The sequence below is a fragment of the Talpa europaea genome (assembly GCF_964194135.1).
Source record: "Talpa europaea genome assembly, chromosome: 1".
In the NCBI taxonomy this organism is placed as follows: domain Eukaryota; kingdom Metazoa; phylum Chordata; class Mammalia; order Eulipotyphla; family Talpidae; genus Talpa; species Talpa europaea.
In genome coordinates, this window is record NC_140073.1 from 45,055,437 (window position 1) to 45,075,556 (window position 20,120).

Consider the following 20,120-nt stretch of genomic DNA (forward strand, 5'->3'; position numbering starts at 1 on the left):
TAGGGAAATGGGACAAGTAAGTACACAAATAAGTGTTTCAAATACCACAGGTGTTCTGAAAGCTGTCTGTGCAGGCTCTGCAAATACACAGCAAGCTTGGCTCTTCATGTCTTGTAAAGTCCGCGAATGGCGGAATTCTAAAGAGCGCAGACTTCTTGAGCAACTACCCAGCAGACAATGGACATTTATGATCACATCTCACCCTGCGATGAGAGAAGGGGCCTGAGTCTTAGAGACTGATTTGCTTAGGATTCCATGGCCAGTAAGCAGTCACTTGGGGCTGGAGCCCATGCCAAACTCCCTTGCAGTCCACTTAGCCTATCACCTTCTTCCCTTCTATCTCATTTACTAGGGCCAGCATTCCTCAGGTGTCTGAGGAGACTAACCAACTGACAGAAACTGATAAGGAAAAACCTTAAGTGGAAAGGAGGATACCTGATTAGATGCTCTGAGTAGTTCTGCTTTCTAGAACCTTTTCCCTTGGAAGACACTCTCTTTCAGACCCAGCATGAGAAAGGTCCAATTTACCCCTTCTTCATGGTAGTCTCCACATCACCACCGCCACTTTAATGTTCATATGGCAAAAAAAAGCTTAAAAGTAGTCTTGCTTTGAGTTTAAAACAACCTGGGCAAACACACCCAATCAAAAGCTTACAGATGTTAGGCTGAATGCAAGCCTAATAGAACGTAGGACTACACTGTAGCTGCCAAGAAAGTTAATGTAAACTCAGGTCATATTAATAGATGCATAAAATCTCTAACAAAGTGATGACTGCCCTTGAAATAACAGTCACACTGGAATTCAGCAGGGGCACCAAAACTTTGGCATTTCATTACAATGTGACTAGCACAGGGAGGAAACGAGAAACCACAGTTTAGGGAACCAAGGCTGATTTGACACGGAACTCCTAATATTTAAAGGTCTGGAACAGGAAAAGGGAGCTGTGCAGTCCGAGAGCCTAGAGTCAAAGAGAAAAATGCTGTAGGGGGGTTAACACGACAACGACACCGTCAAGGGCTATGCCAGATGCATTCACACATATTACTTCAGGATCTATCAAAGATAACATACTTTTCTCATTACAAAGTACCTTTGCTTGCATCATCCCAACTGCCCAGAAACTGCCCAACTTTCCAGCAAGGTCCTTACATCCAAATACTGCCTACCTCTAGGCCCAGACTAAATGCCACATTGTCTATGAAACCTTAACTTTTCCTATATGCTAATTATAGCTTTCTGACCAGACTACAAGTTCCTTGTAAGACAAAGGTCATCATGATAAAACTTTATGCTCCTTGCTGCTGAATGGTGCAAATTGTTCATAATGAGCATTAAGAATGAATAAATGCCAAAGAAGGTATACAAATGACCAAAAGCACACAAAAAGATGCTCAACATAGTAAGTCATCAGGGAAATATAAATCAAAATCACAGTGAGATATCACTTCACAAACTAGGATGGCTATAATTAAAATGACAGACAATAACCAGTGTTGGCAAACGTGTGGAGAAATCAGAACCCTGTACAAGCTGATGAGAGTTTAAAATGGTGTAGTCACTTTGGAAAACAGGCTAACAGTTCCCTAACTCTTAAATATAAGAGTTTCCATAGGACCCAGCAATTCTACTCCTAGATATGAGGCTAAACATTCACGCAAAAACCTGTATACAGGGCCTCCCTGGTGGCGCAAGGGGTTAAGAACTGCACCATGAAGCAATCTGCAGCCTCTGCAGCATGAGTTCGATCCCTGGCTGGCCAGGGAGCAACCCACATGGTGAGGCAGACCTCTCCTGACTCGCCCACTGCTCCCCTCAGCAGCGTATTTCAGTCAGTCTGCCTGTTCTGTTCCCCACTCTGTCCCTGGTGAATCCTCTCACCCCCTGCATCTCTGGCTTGTACCCCAGCTCTTGTATGCATAAATAAATAAATCTTAAGAAAAAAAAACCTGCATACAACAGTTCACAGCAGCATTATTCAAAATAGTCAAAAAGTGAGAACAGAAAATATCCAGTAATTGCTGAATGAATAAAATGTGGTACATCTACACATAGAATATTATTCAACCATAAAAAGGAATGAAATACTGATATAAGCTACAGTATGGATGGACCCTGAAAACATGCTAAATGAAAGAACACAGACACAAAAGGCCCCATATTGTCTGACTCCATTTATGTGAAATGTATAGGTGGGCAAACCCATACACAGGAAATAGGTTAGTAATTGCCAAGGTCTGGGGGGAATGGGAAGTGACTGCTAATGGGAATGGGCTTCTTGAAGTGAGGTGTTGAAAATGTTGTAGAATTAAGACAAAGACGATAGATGCATAATCTTTTAAGTCCACCGAAAGCGAGGAATATGCTTTAAAAGGGTGAATTTTACAGTGTGTGAATTACATCTCAAGGGGAAAAAAGGAAGGAAGAAAGGGACAAAGGGAGGGAGGGAAGGAAGAAAGAGGGGGTACTTGTGCAGTCTCCTTAGTCTTCAGGGAGCAGCGAGTGACTCAGACCTAGAGGTGCTCAACAGAGGGCCAAATGGGTGATCATCACAAATCCTAAGAAGGGGAGATGAATACTAGAGAGGACGTGAGGCCAAAGACAAAAGTGCCTTGGATCCTGTCTGATCCATGTGGGGGCTGTGACTGAGCCCCGATCCATCAGCTCCAGTCCAGCCTGCTGGTCTGAACCCTGGGGATTCCTGAGGCCTCCCCCAATTGTTTGTGCTTTATATCTTGTCCCTGCCCACCGTCCATCTGCAAAGGCAGGTCAAACACACAGACTTCCCGGGAGGCCTGGGTGCTATCCCCCCAAACAAAAAGGCATTGAGATGGAAGCCTCCGCTCAGCCTCAGAGAAGATTCTTATGCAGCCTTCCTGGGCCTCCCATCCACATGAATGGAGGATGCTGGAGAGCAGTCAGCCTGCCCAGCTGCTGAGCAGGGCTGTGACCTCCTGCTGGGCAGCCTCTGGAGAATAAACAGGGTTCTATTCAACCAGTTAATCAACCAGCCAGACTCTATCTACTTGATTTCTGAGTGCTCAGCCAGTCTAGCTATGGTGGAGGCAGCAAGAGGTGCCAGCCATGTTGCTGTGAAGGCACAGCCTGGGTCAGAAGACACAGGCATGAAGCAACTGAGTAAAAAGGCAAGGAGGTGAAAACTAAACAAGACATTGTATGGCTCAGACTTCAAAGCTGTGGGAATTCTGATAAGAAAGATGAACATGGACTAGAATAAACAATGAACTACAGTGGAGAAAGCACATACTCTGGATTCACATGAGCCTAGTACTTACTAGCTGTAAGATAGTAAACACTAAACTTGTCTGAGTTTCACGTTTTCTCATCTGGAAAATGGGCATAACAAATATGTTTTGCAATGCTGTAGCAAGGAATGAATATACAGTATCTAGTACTCCACTTCACATAGACTAGGTATTTAATAAGTGACAGTAATTATTGCCAGTCAGATAAGTCTTCTGGAAGAGGAAGGGCTGAAGGTGAGCCTGGACGCATGGAAAGGATCTAGAGACAGAAGGAAGGGGTGGAGCGAAAGCACTGCAGTCTCTCTCACAGGTGGAGTAAGCTACCTGTTTGGGAGAGGGAGTATTCAGTCTGACTGGAAGGGCAGTTTTCAGGATGGAAGGGAAGGCTAGGTCTGGCTGGAGTGTAGGGAGGGATCACTGAGGTGCAGAGTTACCAGAAGGAAGGAGAGGAGCCTGGGTTTGAGTTTATCTTTAGGAACCTTGTGGGCTCTCAGTGAGGCAGGCAGAAAGGCTTCTCCCTTTAGTTAGAGAACAGCTCCCTGAGTTTGAAAGAGTAAACTGACCCAGGCAAGTGTCTCTTGCCTTCGGCCTCACAGGTGCCACATCTGTGAAATGAAGCAGTGGTCCATTTCCAAGTGAGCAACTTCGGGCAAATTACTCAAGCAATCTGAAGTTGTTTCATCATCTGTGAAATGGGGCTATATTATTCCAGTTATGAGGACCTGGTAAATAAATCTCTCATAATGTCTGCCTCAAAAAAAAAAAAAAAAAATGGATTCAGTTAGCAACAGTCACTAATAGTGGCATCAACATTAAAATATTATTTTATAATACACACATACAAATAATATCTACAAAAATTATATTATTAAAATAAATAGCTATAAACATTACATAAAATTCTGAATATATATGTGAATCCTAAAAAAAAGCAGTAAAACTGGGCCTCTCCGGTGGCGCAGCGGTTGAGCGCTGGGCTGCCAAGCTGCCCGCAGAGGCTGCAGAGCCATTTCGATCCCCAGCCACCGGTGAGGGTCCCACATGGCGCGCAGACCTCTCCTGCCGCCCGCTGCTCCCCTCAGCAGTGTACTTCGGTCCTTCTGCCTGCTCTGCTCCCCGCTCTGGCTCTGGTGAATTCTCTCACCCTCCTGCGCTTCTGACTGTACCCAGTGCTTGTATAAATAAATAAAGAAATCTTTAAAAAAAAAAAAAAGCGGTAAAACTAAGCATGATGGGCTGTGTGTGAGTTTAATGTTCACTTTACTATTCACGTGGTCATTAGCCTGGGGTGTCTAAGTGTTCACACTAAGAGTTCAAGACAAATGTAGAGGATAAACACTGAGTATCCAGTATACTCAGGAAGGAATGGAAAACTACTCAGTATTAAAAAAAAAAATCTTGCCTTTTGCAAAAACATGGCTGGAACTTGAGATGACTGTGCTAAGTGACAGTCAGCAAATTTGGTTTTAAAACTAATTGTAAAACACATAGTTTACTCATTTGTGGAATATAAATAAACAAACACACGGCAAAATACAACAAAAATAACTCTTAAGACTGTGTGAAAAATATGGTGACGATGAGGGGAAGGGGCACAGGAGGAAGGGGTAGAGGGGTCAATTCGACTGTGCTGGCACAAACTTCAATGGAGAGTGAATAAAGTACACATGCATATTGAGGGTGAAGCTTCCTCCCAGTTACACAGTTTTGCGAACAAATGGTTAATCAATAAACTTTGATAAAAAATTTCTAATTAATTGTCCAGAAAATTCTATCACTCAGTAGTAATACCTACAATGTACTGAGCATCTGGTATGCGCTGGGCATAACACTAGGTGGATTTTCTTACTTAATACAATGAGGGGGTGACATGGGTCAATTATCATCCCACTTTGCAGATTCTGAAGCCCGAGTCCTGGCCACCACAACTCCTGACAATGGCATGGAAGCCTCTCCGGCACACCCACAGACAGTCACAAGGAGAGAACTACATACTGTCCTCCGAGGCCTTTAGGTCTCTTTACATCTCAGATCCCTACTCAGAAGTGAGAAGAATGAAGGAAGCAGGATATAGGAGAGTCTTGAATTTCAAAAGTAAGGTTTTCTGAGAAGACTTTTCATACAGAACAGGGACACAACAGAACTGTGAGGCAACCAGCGAATGTGAATACTGTAAGCTCAGGAACACATTAGCTTGACTAGTTTCAAAATTCTTATATTTCTGTTTCTCAGGTACCAGGAAAATTCCTTGGGAAAAAGCCCAACTGTTCCCAGCCATGCTGACAGGATTTGGGTTATCGCCATGACTGAGTTGGGATTTCTGAGAAGCAGGACTTGGGCCTCAGAATGCTGGTGGGGCAACAGTCTGAGAGTGGCCCCTGCTGCAAGGGGATGCAGTGTTGTGACCTGCACTATCCTGAGTGCTGAATTAGTGTCCAAGAAGGTCCTGGCACACAAGCAGGTAGGCAGCACTCACACTGGTTCCTAATGTTTCTAAGCAATCAAATGGTTGCTGATCATATCAATCCCATCGCAACTCCATCCTCTACACCCCCAGCTTACCCCAAGCCAGCTACCCCTGCTGGATAAAAACAAAGGTCCTTACAACAGTCTGATGCCCTGCATTAAAGCCCCATTGCCTACCTGTTCCCCAGGATCCTGCCACCTCCTTGGGTTGCAGTCCCACTGGCCTAAGATCTTAGTCTGTCACACTTTCCATCATTCCTCCTCCACAGGGTCTTTGTAAAAAGAAGTTTGTTTTCTTTTTTAAAGATTCATTTATTTATGCATATAAGAACTGGAGTACAGGCCAGAGGTGCGGTGTGGGGATGAGAGGATTCACCAGAGACAGAGTGGGGAACAGAATAGGCAGACTGACTGAAATACACAGCTGAGGGGAGCAGTGGATGAGACAGGAGAGGTCTGCTGCACCATGTGGGTAGCTCTCTGGCTGGGGATTGAACTTGTGCTGCAGTGGCTGCAGCTAGCTTCATAGTGCTGTGATTTAATCCCTTGTGCCACCAGACAGGCCCTGTAAATAGAAATTTCTTGTGCCAGAAAGTCCTGCTGGCTCTACTTTACCTAAGTTAACTCCTTCAGGAAAGCAGTTGGAGCTCAGGAGTATCTATACCACTCCTCTGCAGCATGTTACAGATGTAATCTCACATTCACACAACTAACTTCTATTAGCTTTAAGTTACATGATGAGAGGGCTGTTCCTGCTTTTGGCTCACCACTGATGTGCTGAGAAGTGCCAGCCCAAAGCAGGCACTATCTGTCAAATGAATAAATGACTATACTGATTCTCCATTTTTAGTTTATTTTTTCAAAAGGAAGTCAGTCCTGTTTACAGGTTCATTATGACTGCAGATAACTACTAATATCTGCCTTAACTCTTTCCCGTTTATAAAACACATACTATTCAATGAATATTTGTTAACTCTTTCAAGAACATGCGTGGGATGGATGCCATAGCACTGGTCTGTCACCTCTAAAACAGGACTGAGAGAGAGACACGGAAACATGATCTACCTCAACAGAGAGTGGCAGATGCTGTCACAGGGAAGTCCAGGATACAGTGGGAACCTACAGGTATCGAGAAGGGTTGGGAAGGGGCTCCTGGAAGATGATAGGATGACCCAAAGGATGAGTAATTTCCCAGACATCAAGGGTTCACCTGCTTTGAATGTTCATGAGATCTTGGGAGAGTGGTCAGACAGGTACCCTCAAAGACATTTCAGTCAAAGTCACTGAAAAAGCAAAGAGAAGTGAAGACAGCCAAGAAGCAGTAGGGCCAACACTAGAGACTCAACCCCAAGGCTGGACTCTTTTTAGAAACAACCCTCCTCTCCCTAGGCCACCCTAGTGTGCCCTACTATTCTCTGTTCATGGGCTTGGTCACCCTTGCCCAAGTCTGTTTGGTTTCTGGTTATTTCTACAACCTACCCATGAGGTTCAGAAAAAGTCGCTAATCCAATCTTCCCCAATTACTTTCTGTCAACAGGAAGCAAGCAAGCAGAGATTCAAAAGGTCATACACCTCTGAAAGGGTATAAGGCCCTGGGCCACTCTACAGAACTGATTGCCTGCTGAAGGTCCACAGTTTTCTTTGCAGAGCTTAACACATTCTCAGTGGTAACAAGATTAACAAGATTTGAGGAGGTTCTATGACTTGGGGTTCAGAGCCAGTCAATAACTGTGCCAGCAACAGAACTTGGGTCTTCAAATTCTAAAAATCTTGTGTCCTTCTGTAATATTATACTCCCTTCCAACATTCTAGCTTTCAAAAAGCCTATGTAGGTTTATACTCTGGCATTCAAAAACAGTGTGATGACCTCAGGGAGCTCTCAAGTATCACATTACAAGAGTGATACCAGTTAGGCCCTGACACTCAGTCTAGGTTAAAGCTTTCACTTCCACCTACTGTTAGCCACAAGGACACTTACATATTTACTGTTTAAGAGACCTGAATGTTTTGGTTGCTCTGATGCCATCATTAATATCTTCCCACCCAGCCAAAATGATACAACAATCGATAAACAGCCTCTCTAAGGCCCTGAGACAGCCAAATGTATTTACCAGCCTGGGTTTTTGTTAATTAGATAAAGTCCCTGGATCAATGTGCAAAACATTTACCTATGCTGTAGCTAAGCACATTCTGGACACCTTAATCCTGGCACATGGACAGCAAATGCCTCAAGGCCCAAGCTAGGGCATCCAGGGACAAGAACCAAACTAAACCATCAATGCAAAGTTACAATAAATGTTTACAATAAATGTTTGGCTATCAATAATACCCAACCCTTTCTTCTTTCCTGAACTGAAAGTGAAATTAGGCTTCTCTCCAAAAGCATCTAGCAAACAAGTGTGAGCTGGTGTGCAGTCCTTTATTTTCTAAAAGCATCAAAACAAGACATCAACACAATCTCTAAACTGGCGATGAAGGATTTATTTATTTATTTATTATTTTTTTTTTGGGAGAGCAGCGTGGTATGTGTAACGGGAAGAGTCAGAAAGACCTAGACATTCAACCACCCAGCTAAAATCTCTACTTGCATCTCACTGGCACGTTAAGCTTGGGAAGTTCAAAAGTGGACTCGTAATCTTCTCCCCCATCCCAAGATGCTGAAGTCCTCCTTAGTATCGTCATTTCAGTGGATGGCAACACATCCATGCAGCTGATCAAGTCATAAAATTAAAACTCATTTTTAAGACTTTCTTCTTCCTAATTAACCATTTCTAATTCTATACATTCATTCAACATTTACTAAATACATACTAACCTTCACTAAATTCTGTCCAGTTCACTTCCTCCGACTCTGCTACTGACATCTTTTTTTTTTTTTTTTTAAGATTTATTTTATCTATGCATACAAGAGCCAGGGTGTAGGCCAGAGGTGCAGGGGGATAAGAGGATTCACCAGAGACAAGAGTGGGGAGCAGAACAAGCGGATCCACTGAAATACACTGCTGAGGGGAGCAGCTGGCAAGATAGGAGAGATCTGCTGCACCATGTTGCCAGGGATCTGTGCAGCGACAGCTTCAGTGTTGAGGCTTAAACCCTTGGGCCACCAGGGAGGCCCTGCTACTGACATGTTAAGTCCACATCACCATTTGCCATCCTCTCTCATGTGAACTACTCCAGTCAATTTCAACCATCCTGCCTCATCTGCCATGGCTCTCCAGCAATCTGCTCTCTATGGAGCAACCAGATCTAAAATTATAGATCTAGATCATGTCACCATGTCTTTGTCCTCCTTCCTCCCCCATGAGGCTTAAAATTCTTCAGCAGTTGCCTACTGCCTGTAGTATAAAAACAATAATCATTAACACTGCCTATGGATGCAGTACTTCTCTGCTTTACTCTCCAGTTTCATTTCATCACACTGTTACCCTTAGAATCCAGTCGTATTGGCCTTCTCTCATTTCAACTTCACACCTTTTCTTGCTCAGCGTCTTCCTCCTGCCACCCCCTCTAACTGAACACTTTCATCTTTCTCTTCATCCTTCAGAGTTCACTGCAATCACATCTGGGGCTTCCCTTACTATACCTCCGCCTCTATCCCTCCTATATGCCAGATTCCCAAATGTCTTAAACTTCACTTAAAAGTTTTATTGAGATATAATTTACATACCACACACTCCACCTATCAGAGTTATATAATCTTGACTACTAAACTCCATTTTCATTGCCCTCAAAAGAAACTCTGAACCTCACTAGCAATCACTCCATTCCATACCCCCCCACCCCCTACCCCCCAGCTATCCTCTCCAGTCCTTGGCAATCACTAATCTACTGACTCTATAGACTTATCTGCTCTGGACAGTTTATATAAACTAAATCATGAGGTCTTTTGTATCTGGTTTCTTTCACTTAGAAGAATGTTTTCAAGGTTCATTCATGCTGCAGCATACATCAATTCTTCATTCCTTCCCACTGATGTCTAATGTTCCAGATTTTCAGCTATTACTCATCTTTGGGGTTGTTTCTCTCTTTTGGCTATTATGAACGCTTCTATGAACATGAACATTCACATACACTAATGTACATGTTTCCTTTTCTCCAGGGTATATATCTATGCGTATACTGCTGGGTCACAAGGTAACACAATGTTTAACATTTTGAGGAACTGCCAAATGTTTTCCACAGAAGTTACACCATTTCACATCCCCACCAGCAATGTGTGAGGGCTCCAATTTCTCCACAACCTCAGGAGCTTGCTATTGTCTTCCTGATTATAAAACCCTAGTAGATGGGAAGTGGCATTGCCTTATGGTTTTGATCAGCACTTCCCTCATGACTGATGCTGCCGAGCTCCTCTTCATGCGCCTGGTCATCTGTCTCCTTTGGTGAAAAATCTTCAGATCCTTTGTCTATTTTTAAATTGGATTATCTTTTTATTGTCAAGTTGTGAGCGTTCTTTATATATTCCGGATATGTCTTCTTAGGTGCATGATTTGCAAATATTTTCTCCCATTCTGTGGGAGTCTTTTACTTTCCTGTATCCTTCCAAATCAAGTTTTTAATTTTTTTTAAAGATTTATTTTTATTTATTCATTTATTTATTTATACAAGCAGTGGGTACAGTCAGAAGCGCGGGAGGGTGAGAGAATTCACCAGAGCCAGAGCGGGGAGCAGAGCAGGCAGAAGGACCGAAGTACACTGCTGAGGGGAGCAGCGGGCGGCAGGAGAGTTCTGTGCACCATGTGGGACCCTCCTCCAGTGGCCGGGGAGCAGCCGGGGATCGAACCGGCGCTGCAGAGGCTGCGGGCAGCTTTGCAACCCAGCGCTCAACCGCTGCGCCACCGGGGAGGCCCGCAAGTTTTTAATTTTGATGAGCATTTTTCTTTTTTTCCTTGTGCTTAGTGCCCTATCTAAGGTTTTACTTAAACTAAGGTCTTAAAGGTATACTTTTGTTTTCTAAGGGTTTTGTAGCGTTAGCTCTTACATTTAGGTCTATGATTCGTTTTGAGTTGCTTTTTGTAAACGGTGAAAAGAAGGGTTCCAACTGCCTATTTTTTGCTTGTGGATATGCTTTGCATCATTTATTGAAAAGAGAAACCACTTTATTTTGAAGTACATAATTATAATTACAGTCATCTGGTTCCCAGTTAGACTGTAAGTACCCAGAGTATACAGTGACAGCTCGCTCACAACGCTGCAGCTCCTCCAGCACTCAATGCCTAGGAGCACTCCTTATGTGCTAAGAAGTACTCACAAATATGGAGTGAATGAAGTAATGATTTTATTAATATTAACTCCACAACTCTATGAATGCAGGTATTCCCTGCATGTTACTTAGGCTCAAAGAAGTTAGGCAAGATGTGCCTTATTTTGTTGGTTCTCAATTTTCTTACTCATATGCCCCCAATCACTGTGCCAAGCTTAGGACCCAGCATATACACATGCTCAGCAAATTTCTGTCAAATAAACAGATGACTCCTAGAGAGAAATGGCAGTCTGAAGTCCAAGATTTATACCATCAGGCCTCCTTCACTAGAGAATGTTTGGGCTGATGAACGAGTCCAGCACTCAGCAGAGGCCCCTCTTCCTGGGAAGAAGAGAAGTGGGCAGGGGTATTGTCTTTCACCCGTTTGTTCTGAAGGAAATGTGATCTCCACTGGGAGAACAGAAGCCTCGCTTCTGCCAGCCTTGACAGCTACTTGCAGGGCTCAGCGTGAGACCAGACAGATGTGCCTCAGTCTGCCCTGTGCCCTGAGTTTCGGGTGAGTGGCTCTGGAGGCCAGAAGTCAGGCTTGGATTTGGGCAGAGTCTGGGAGCAGTCACCAGCTCATAATGCTGACAGGAGGGACAGGGCCCCAGGACCAAGCTTTGACTCCTGAAGAGCCAGTACTGAACATACTAACAAGGTTTACGTGTCTTGGGGGAAAAGGAAGAATTGGTTGCTACACAGAAAATAAGACCAGGAAAGGAAGGGACTCAGCCTGTCTGATATAGCCAAGTAAAATATGGAAGTAAGACTCTGGTTAGCTGAGAAGTTGTAATTTTCCCCAAGCTGCATTGTACTGGAGAACAGGGTAAGAGATGAGCAGAAGAACCAGACCTTGTCCCTGTCTTGGGGAGGTACACAATGTAGAGGTTTAAGTGAAGTCCGGCCTAGAACCTTCTTGGTATAAAGAACAGAGTAGGTAGGGGGAATGGCAGATCCAGTCCTGCCCCTTTAGCCAGTCAGGCCTGTAGCTCCATACAAAGCAGGTCAACAGTGCCCACATGTTAGGGTGCTGTCCAGAGCTGCTGCTTTGACATTTGTGAGGATTCCTGATCTGCTCCTGATCCAGTCAGCATGTGAACCTCCTGGTTTTCCCGTTCATGGACTGAGTGCCTCTTCTTACTGCTGAGGCTTAGCCCTGGTTCTCTCATCTGACCCCCAAACTTCTCTTCTAGAAAAGAATTCCTTCTGCCACAGGCTGGCATGCCCCTTCCTTGATGACCTTCCAACCCTCCCAGACGGGGGAAGGGGAGGAAGGAAGGGGAGTTCACACTGGCAAGGAGGTGTCAAGGAAGGCTTTCCAAGGGATGCAGCACTTGAGCTGAAGCTAGATGGCTGTGAGATAAGGCAAGGGTGAAGAGAGAGACATGGGTGGTCTGTGTGGAGAGCCTGCCCTGGGACCCAGGACAGCAGGTTCCAGAGTGACCTTAGAGAGGTCGAAGCACCTGCTCTGTGAGCAGAAGTGCCTCAAGCTGCTGCCCTTCACTCTCCAGAGCTCCCCCAAGGCTCTGGGATTGGGGAGGGGAAGAGATGGAGCAGACACACACCAAAGCCCCACGGAGGGAAAGTGGGGGAGAAGGGGAGGACAGTATTATTCACCAGGTCTGAGCTTTATTCCAAACACTGATGTTGCTGACCATGCTGATCATACACATGGACACCCAAACTATTGTTGTTTTTCAAATTGAGAATGGGACTTACTCCACTATAAGCAGGTCTGCTGGGCCGAGGGCAAGGCCACAGAGGAAGAAATTAAGAGTAGCATGAAGCACCTGTGTCACACCCAGGACACAGAAAGGCTGATTAAGGACCTCTTGCGGGAATTTAAGAAAGTCTCTTTCTAGCAAGTATGGTTAGGCTTCCTCATCCTTACATCCAGGCCTAGCTGTTAGCAGTAAGAGCTGTCACTGGAAGGTTACCTGTGTGTTTCTTTGAGACCAGAGCCTGAGTTACCAGCCTCCCCACCAAATCACCCCTCCTGCCCCCATCTCCACTGCCCAGCAGAGCCCACTCATTCATTCGTAAAAGTGTTTCATGTGAAGAAGGAAGGATGTCTTAAGTGAGGCATGCATCCTCTTTGCCATACTGAAACAGACCTAACAAATCGGCCTTTCCCCAGTTCAGTTCATCCTTCACCCTTCTGAATGACCCTAACTGGGTGATTCCCTTGCTTACAAACTCCCCATGTCTCCACTCACAAAAATTCAAACTCTCTTACCATGATTCCCAGACTTGCACTTTCTAGCTTCTTTCAAATTCCCTTCTTTCCCCAAACGTTGCAACCCTGCACAAATACCAACTCAGTGGCATTCACATGTTCACTGGACCCTGCTGCCAGCCAGCCAACCAGGGTCTCCTGTCCCATCTCTGCTCATCTTGTTCCCAGTTCTTTGCCTCTAGGGGCGGGTGGGAGAGAGAGACTATCATGCTGAAGAACAAGGTCTGTGCTGGCCTCACTCGAGATTCTGACTGAGTCATCATGACCAAGGGAGATGGGACAAGAAGAGAAAGGAGAAAAGTAGGTTAGCAACTTGGGACACACGAGCCCCTACAGGCCCTATCCACACAGGCAAGCATGCAAGTCACACGTGTCCCATAAGTTCATTTACTTTCTGTATTCCTTGGGCAGGTGTTTAGATGCTATTAGAAAAACATGTATTTTAAAGAGCTAAAATAATCACATTTGGGGGCTCAGTGAGCTAGGGTAAGCTCAGTCTCCTCTGGGTGCTGGGAAGGTGGATTCACAGCCTTTCTGCTCAGTTGGTGCGCTGCCTCCACTGTGCTGCCAGAGAGGAAAGCTGGCCACCTAACAGTTACCAATAGGAGAGTCCAGGGTCAGCAGAGGCCTGAAAGGAGTGGGGCCCAGCCAGTTCCCGCCCCCTTGCTCCCTTACACTGCAACAGAAAAGAGGCTCATCTGTTTCTGGGGGAATGAAGATGCCACACACAGCCTGCAGTTATGAATGGCTCTTATAACAACAAGCTGACATCTGTGCTTGGTTTTTAAGATGCATCATCGCATGTTTATTAAACTATTGCTCCATCATATTTATTTGGCTACGAAACAACTCCCAGCCCATACTTCCAAAAGTGGTTTATTAAAAACTAAGCCTTGAACATTAATACTCAAAAGCACCCTTGAGAATCAATAATAATGCTGCAGATAGAATGAAAGGGAATCAAAGCAGTAAGTCTTGGTGGGGGCTGTGGTTGCCTTGCAACACTTTCTTACATTTCAGGCAGCTGGAGAGAGGAAGAGCTCCAAGGATGTGTGGCACTGGGTGCAGGAATAGTTACCTCAATACCTGACTTCCTGTCTAAAATGTGGAGGCAATGACAGGAAAGCAAGGGGGGAGGGGGGGTGGCCTATGGCCACCTAGCTCCACACAAAGGGATAAGAAAGCTAAGATTAGACCCAGTGGAGCACACTAGTTTCACCAAGGATAAAACCTCTCTCACTAGACAACAGCCCCGTGCTGGTGTTCTATGCTGGTCCCATCCATCCTGGATATGGTCTCTGCCCTGCCGCTGGCACCAGGCTGAACCCAAGCTGAGTCCTGCCCCCATCCTATTAGAACAAACCTCAAATCCAACATGCCAGTAGGAAGCTGGAGGAATGTGTCCAGCTCTGGGCAGGGACCCAGCAGGCGCACTGGAGCCCTGCAGGCAGGCCTTCCTAGTGCCCGAAGAGCCAGCAGCAAAGGTTTATTCTAGCTCCCTCCCAAATCCATGTCTTGCCACAGAGGCCCGCCTGTACCCCATTCAGGCAATAAGTAATAACACAAGGCCAGTTCCACAGAGAAACAAGAACAAATTGTTAAGATTCAATGAAGAACCCACAAGATGTGGAGGGGACTCCCATAGGATGTGTTCATGCCTTGGGAAGAACAAAAGAGCAGAAAGACCCAGGTTTGGGGTCAAAAAAAGAGGAGACATGGGGGCTGACTCTCTACCTTAAGATATCTACAGGTTGACATGAGCACAGGAAGCCCAGGTGACTCTGTGACTAAAATCACAGGATTCAGTTTCCAGCTTCGTGAGGATTTCCTCCAAGGCAGCCATCACCAGAGGAAGGGGTTTACCCCGCTCAGCCCCTCCTGAGTCCACTCACCTTCTGACTTCTTGGACATTGTTGGCGCGAGCAGCTTCCATCAGGGCTGCATCTAAAGAGAGAGGGGGCACTGGTCAGATCCCTGGCCAGGACCTACCCCTCAGGGTTACTTGGAGGGCAGTAAGACAGAAGTGGAAATGCTTCAGAAACACATCTTTAACAAGGGAAACAATGGCAGGATACTCAAAGAGAAAGTTATTTATCCCCTGCCTACATGGCATCCACTGTTAACAACTTGCCTTCCACATCTTTCTATTATAGAGCCCAAACTCTCAACTCCTTTCATACAGGTGAGCCAGGAAAAGCACTATTATCACATGACGTGTGCCTGTGGTAAAAGTTCAATGTGTGAATTCCTTCACTCTTCATCAGCTATAAAGCTCTGCATGATGTTTTATGTGACCATTGCTGGTGTCATTAACCCTTCCCAGTTGGTGTCATTCCCTTACCCGACCCTACTTTCTCCCCCACTCTAGTTTCTCTGTCCAGCTTTGACTCTTGATGTCACAGGTTATACTCAGTGGAAGGGGCATGTTGTGGAGCAGCGGGCAGGGGTGTGGGCCCCTCTGAAAGTGGAGGGAATCTCAACTAGGTGTCAGGAGACCTAGCTCCAACACACTCTGCCACCTATTCACCCCAGCTTCCTTACTATAAAGCAGAGGCAATAATCTCTGCCTGGCCTGCTTCAAAAGGAAGCTGAGGAGAAGAAATGGTGGTTAAAAATCTGCAAACTCTCCAGTGCCATGCCCAGCAAAGGAAGACCCAAAGCTGAGTTCAGATCCCTTATGAATCACCAGGCCCAGGAGAAAAGCAGTGCTAACCTGGCCTGCCCAGGCAGCTTGCAGGCTGTTGACACCACCTTGTGGCCACAAAGAAAAACTGCAAGACACAGAAAAACAAAACAAAACAAAAAAGTCAGCAGAGAATTTTTTTCACACAGTGCAATACCAAGTGCCCAGGGAGCTCTTTGTGACTAGTTTGGTTCTGAGCAATATTGTTGGGCCTTGGGAAGATTCATACCCAGTGCTGCCTTGGGATGGGCACTGCACAGACTCAGACCCAGCTCAGTCCAGCCCAGAGACAGCCAGTGAAACATGAGAGGTGGCACTGGAGCAGGGTGAGACAGACCTGGGCTCCAGTCCCAACTCTGCCACTTACTTGCTGTATTACTTGCTAACCTCCAGAGCCTCAGTTTCCTTATATGCAAGATAGGGATAAGATGCCTATGCAAAACAGTTCTGTGGTTCCAACATCAGTGCCTTCACCCTAACTCCCACCTAGACTCCCTGGAGGGCCAAGTCTTTTTGGTTATCTTCCCTGGTCTCTAAGTACATACCCAGTCATGCTCAGGCAGCTTCCAGCTAGAAGGGGAAGAAACCTTCCTCAGAGATCACTGTATGCACTCTCCCCTCGCTCTACTACAAAATCACCAAGGGAGTAAAGAATGAGCTGAGATTAGAACCAGGTTCTGCAGATTCTGAAAGGGCAATTTCAGCCACAAGGCACTGCGGGGCTTGCTCCCAACTCCATGTAAAGAGACAAGGATAACTAATAAGTCAGAAGGGCTGGAACTGATCATGCTTTTTGGTCACTGTCTTCTTGCTGGAATTCACATCACAAAGTCCAGTCTGGAGGTTCCAAGAACCTCTAAGGCAAGATTTTAGATACCTCCCCCCAATCCATCTAAACATACTGGCCTCAGGACATACCTTGCTCATGAACTTTCCATGGCTTTCCTCTCCCTACAGGAGAAATTTCAAAAATTTTAAATCTTCCTGCCTGATATCCAGGCTCCAACCCTATTTGGTCTCACCTCAATCCAAAACCCCCGCTCTCCCACCAAGCTGGCCACTCTGTGAGCCTTTGCATACACCATGCTGACCTATAACTCATATTTTCATTCTCTCTGCATACAAGCCTCTTCATAGAATACAGTCCAATTCAAGACACCTTTACTGAATACCTGTCAGGTTCCAGGCACTACAATGGGCAAAGGATTTCAAGATATTTGGAAAAGGAGCTGGTTTCATGCTGAAAAGAGATACAATGCATTCCTATTCTCAATGAACTCAAATGATCACTCTCCTTTTCATATTTTGTTTCATCCTTCAGAACTTGAATTCAAATTTCCCATCCTCTAGAGGCTTTCAATCTTCCTGGAAAGTTTTCCTAACCCTATTGGTCCTAGGGTCCCCCAACAACACACAGTCAGAATTCTCACTGGATCACAGGCCTAACACCTGCACTGTCCCCTTAATGGATTTCATGATTTGTTAGGAATTCGCTGCCTAGCACATGGAGGGTATTCCAAAAAATGCTGAAAGTTATGGAATGGCATGCCCAAGCTAGAAGAGCCTTTTAGAGTCTCTATCTTGACATTCTCATTGTGACAAAGAAATATGGTCACTGAGCAGGAGCAAGGGTCCAAAGTCACCATAGGAGTTAGGGTAGAACAGAAACAAGATCCCAGGGGTTCTAACTCCCAAACCAAGACCCTTCCTTTATAGCTGACCACATCCTGTTGAATAAACAAATCAATGTCAAGGCAGTACCCGCTCCTGCTTCAAATCCCAGAGCTGAAGATGCACAGAATCTACAAACAACATGTCTTGGTCTTCCCCCTTGAGTAATAACTGAGTGGTTAGGCTCAGGTCAGAAGTCTAGCTTTCTGCCCACTCTCCCTGTCTCTGCTCAACTGCATGCACTCAGATGCCCATCTGGGTCAGCCAGTCCCTATGGCTGCTATGGGTCTCTAAAGGCCCAACTTCTTTGTCTTCCTTATCCTCCAACTGCCCCATATGGTAAGGTCATCTCACATTGGAGACCAGGCATAGTAAAACCCTGGGAGATAGGGAGACCCAGGCCTCTGAACTCCAAGCGGGAGTCAAAAATAACAGAACTGTAAGAGTACCTATAAGAGAAGTTACCCTTCACCGTGTAAGTAGGGAAACTGAAGCCAGAAAGGGGGTGGTGAGAAATGGCAAAGTTTACATTGAAACCAAGTCTCTTTCCTTTTTCAGGACACCTGAGGAGGGGAGAGGGGGAAACCTTCTCTAAACCATCTAGTGGTTTTCTTAACACATGCTGTGGTTTCCTAGAGACTTCTTAAAAGAGGAACTGGATCAGGCAGAATATTAGAGCATAAAAGGACCATGCTTTAATTTTAAAGGATTAGCCCAATGCTCTCGTTGTACATATGGAGGAAGGGAACTTTACCTCTTAAGGGAAATAATACAACTCAGAGGCACTGCGCTCTCCCCTGAAACAACCGGCCTCTGAGACCACGTGATATCTGGGTCCCTCAGAGGACCTCTGATGGTCTCATCTATAAGCAACCGTCACCCTCCAAAGATTAAGATTCAGAACTCTCCCCCCACCTCTCCCAACCTTGAACCCATATTGACCCAATAATCACCCTTGTTGGACGGGCTCTTGCTGAAACAGTGAACCACCAGCGCCATGGCCAGGGCCCACATGCCTACTCCGGCCCTGTTGGGGACCCCGTTCCAGCAGTCATGTCGAAGGGGTGTTTCTTCAGGGCTAGGAAGATGTCCCCACGTGGAGGCTGCTAGGCACGGGGTTTCGGTGCGTCCTCCCAGGTGGCCCTCGGCGGCTGCCCCTCCTCCGATGAGCAAGGTGGACGAAGTTCCAGGGCACCCCTCGACGGCCGCCCTCAGCCACTGCGGCTCCCCGCGGCCGCCGGTGGTCACACTCCGGCCAGAGGCACCTCCGTGGCTCCGGAGCGATGGGGACTTAAGCAGCTGGAGGAGGAATCGCGGCGCCGGCGCTGTTCTTCTCAGCACCAGGGACCCCAGCATCGTGACAGCTGATTACCCCCTGGTGCCGGCCCCTGTGGCGGCCACGTCCAACATGGCTGCCGCGGCGCGTTCGAAGACGCCGCGGGGGTGGATGACGCAGCACCTCAAGGGAGTGGTAGTCCACCAGCCGGAGATCTTCCTGCAACAGGAGAACAGATAAACTACATTCCCAGAATGCTGTGGAACTACGTCACAAGGACTGCCGCTTTACGGGAGCCCGGGGCATGTTGGAAAATGGAGTTCGGGCGGGGAGGCGTGGCAAGGTGGAAAACGCCAAGGTGAGGCGTGGCGATCGGAGAAAAGGTTCTAATCCCAGAGCTTCTTTTCAAATTTAGTTAAAATGAGCGACGCAACTTCTGAATCGTGTAAATTAAACAGGGACCTTTGGCATATACCAGTAATGGACCTTGGTTATTTCTTTTACCCTATTTTAATTTTCAGCTTGGGACAGAGATGACTAGGGTAACCAGTGCTCCTGAAATAAGAATTCCTATTCATTTCCTACACAGACGTCCCTTCAATGAAAAAGCTGACTTCTGGTCTTACTTTATCACTTGTGCTATTTTCAAAAGGGTCTCTCACACGAGTTATCTTATCCCATGATATCTGGGCAATAGCTATTAGTTTCTATAGGGAGGAGGGTGATGTTAGAAACTGAATAAATAAATAAAGCTCAAGTCTTCTGACAGAACTCATTTGCTCCATTAATACCTATACTTGCACCTCGTCTCCCCTTTCCCAGACTAAATCCATGGTAAGCACCATACACTCCATTTTCTTTCACTTTTATATCACTGTTATCTAGAAATATATCTGAACAAAAAGAGGAAGACAAATATTTATTTGGTGAATAGCTAACTTTCACCTTGTAAGTGACAGGGGGATGAATGTGAGCTCTAGAGTACAGGCAGACCTGGATTTCAATTTGACTTTTTTTTTAAATTTTTTTTTCTTTTATAGAGGCATGTTTTATTTATTTGTTTGTTTGTTCGTTTGTTTCGTTTATACATGCACTGGGTACAGTCAGAAGCGCGGGAGGGTGAGAGAATTCACCAGAGCCAGAGCAGGGAGCAGAGCAGGCAGAAGGACCGAGGTACACTGCTGAGGGGAGCAGCGGGCGGCAGGAGAGGTCTGCGCGCCATGTGAGACCCTCCTCCGGTGGCCGGGGAGCAGCCGGGGATCGAACCGGCGCCGCAGTG

At 46.0% G+C, this 20,120-nt stretch overlaps 1 protein-coding gene across 3 annotated transcripts in view; it reads right to left on the minus strand.

Moving 5' to 3' along the window:
- CLPB (ClpB family mitochondrial disaggregase) overlaps positions 1-18,936 on the minus strand; it is a gene marked incomplete at both ends in the record, with an annotated part of 136,833 nt that extends 117,897 nt beyond the window's left edge. For 2 of the 3 annotated variants that reach the window (XM_084245139.1, XM_084245137.1), the window contains 2 exons: positions 15,104-15,155; positions 18,519-18,921. In XM_084245139.1, coding sequence (XP_084101265.1) covers positions 15,104-15,155; positions 18,519-18,921 — 455 coding nt within the window. Of the gene's footprint in view, positions 1-15,103; positions 15,156-18,518 lie in introns of all 3 variants that reach the window. The other variant, XM_084245138.1, reaches the window with a different exon arrangement.
- Between the last annotated feature and the right edge of the window lie 1,184 nt (positions 18,937-20,120).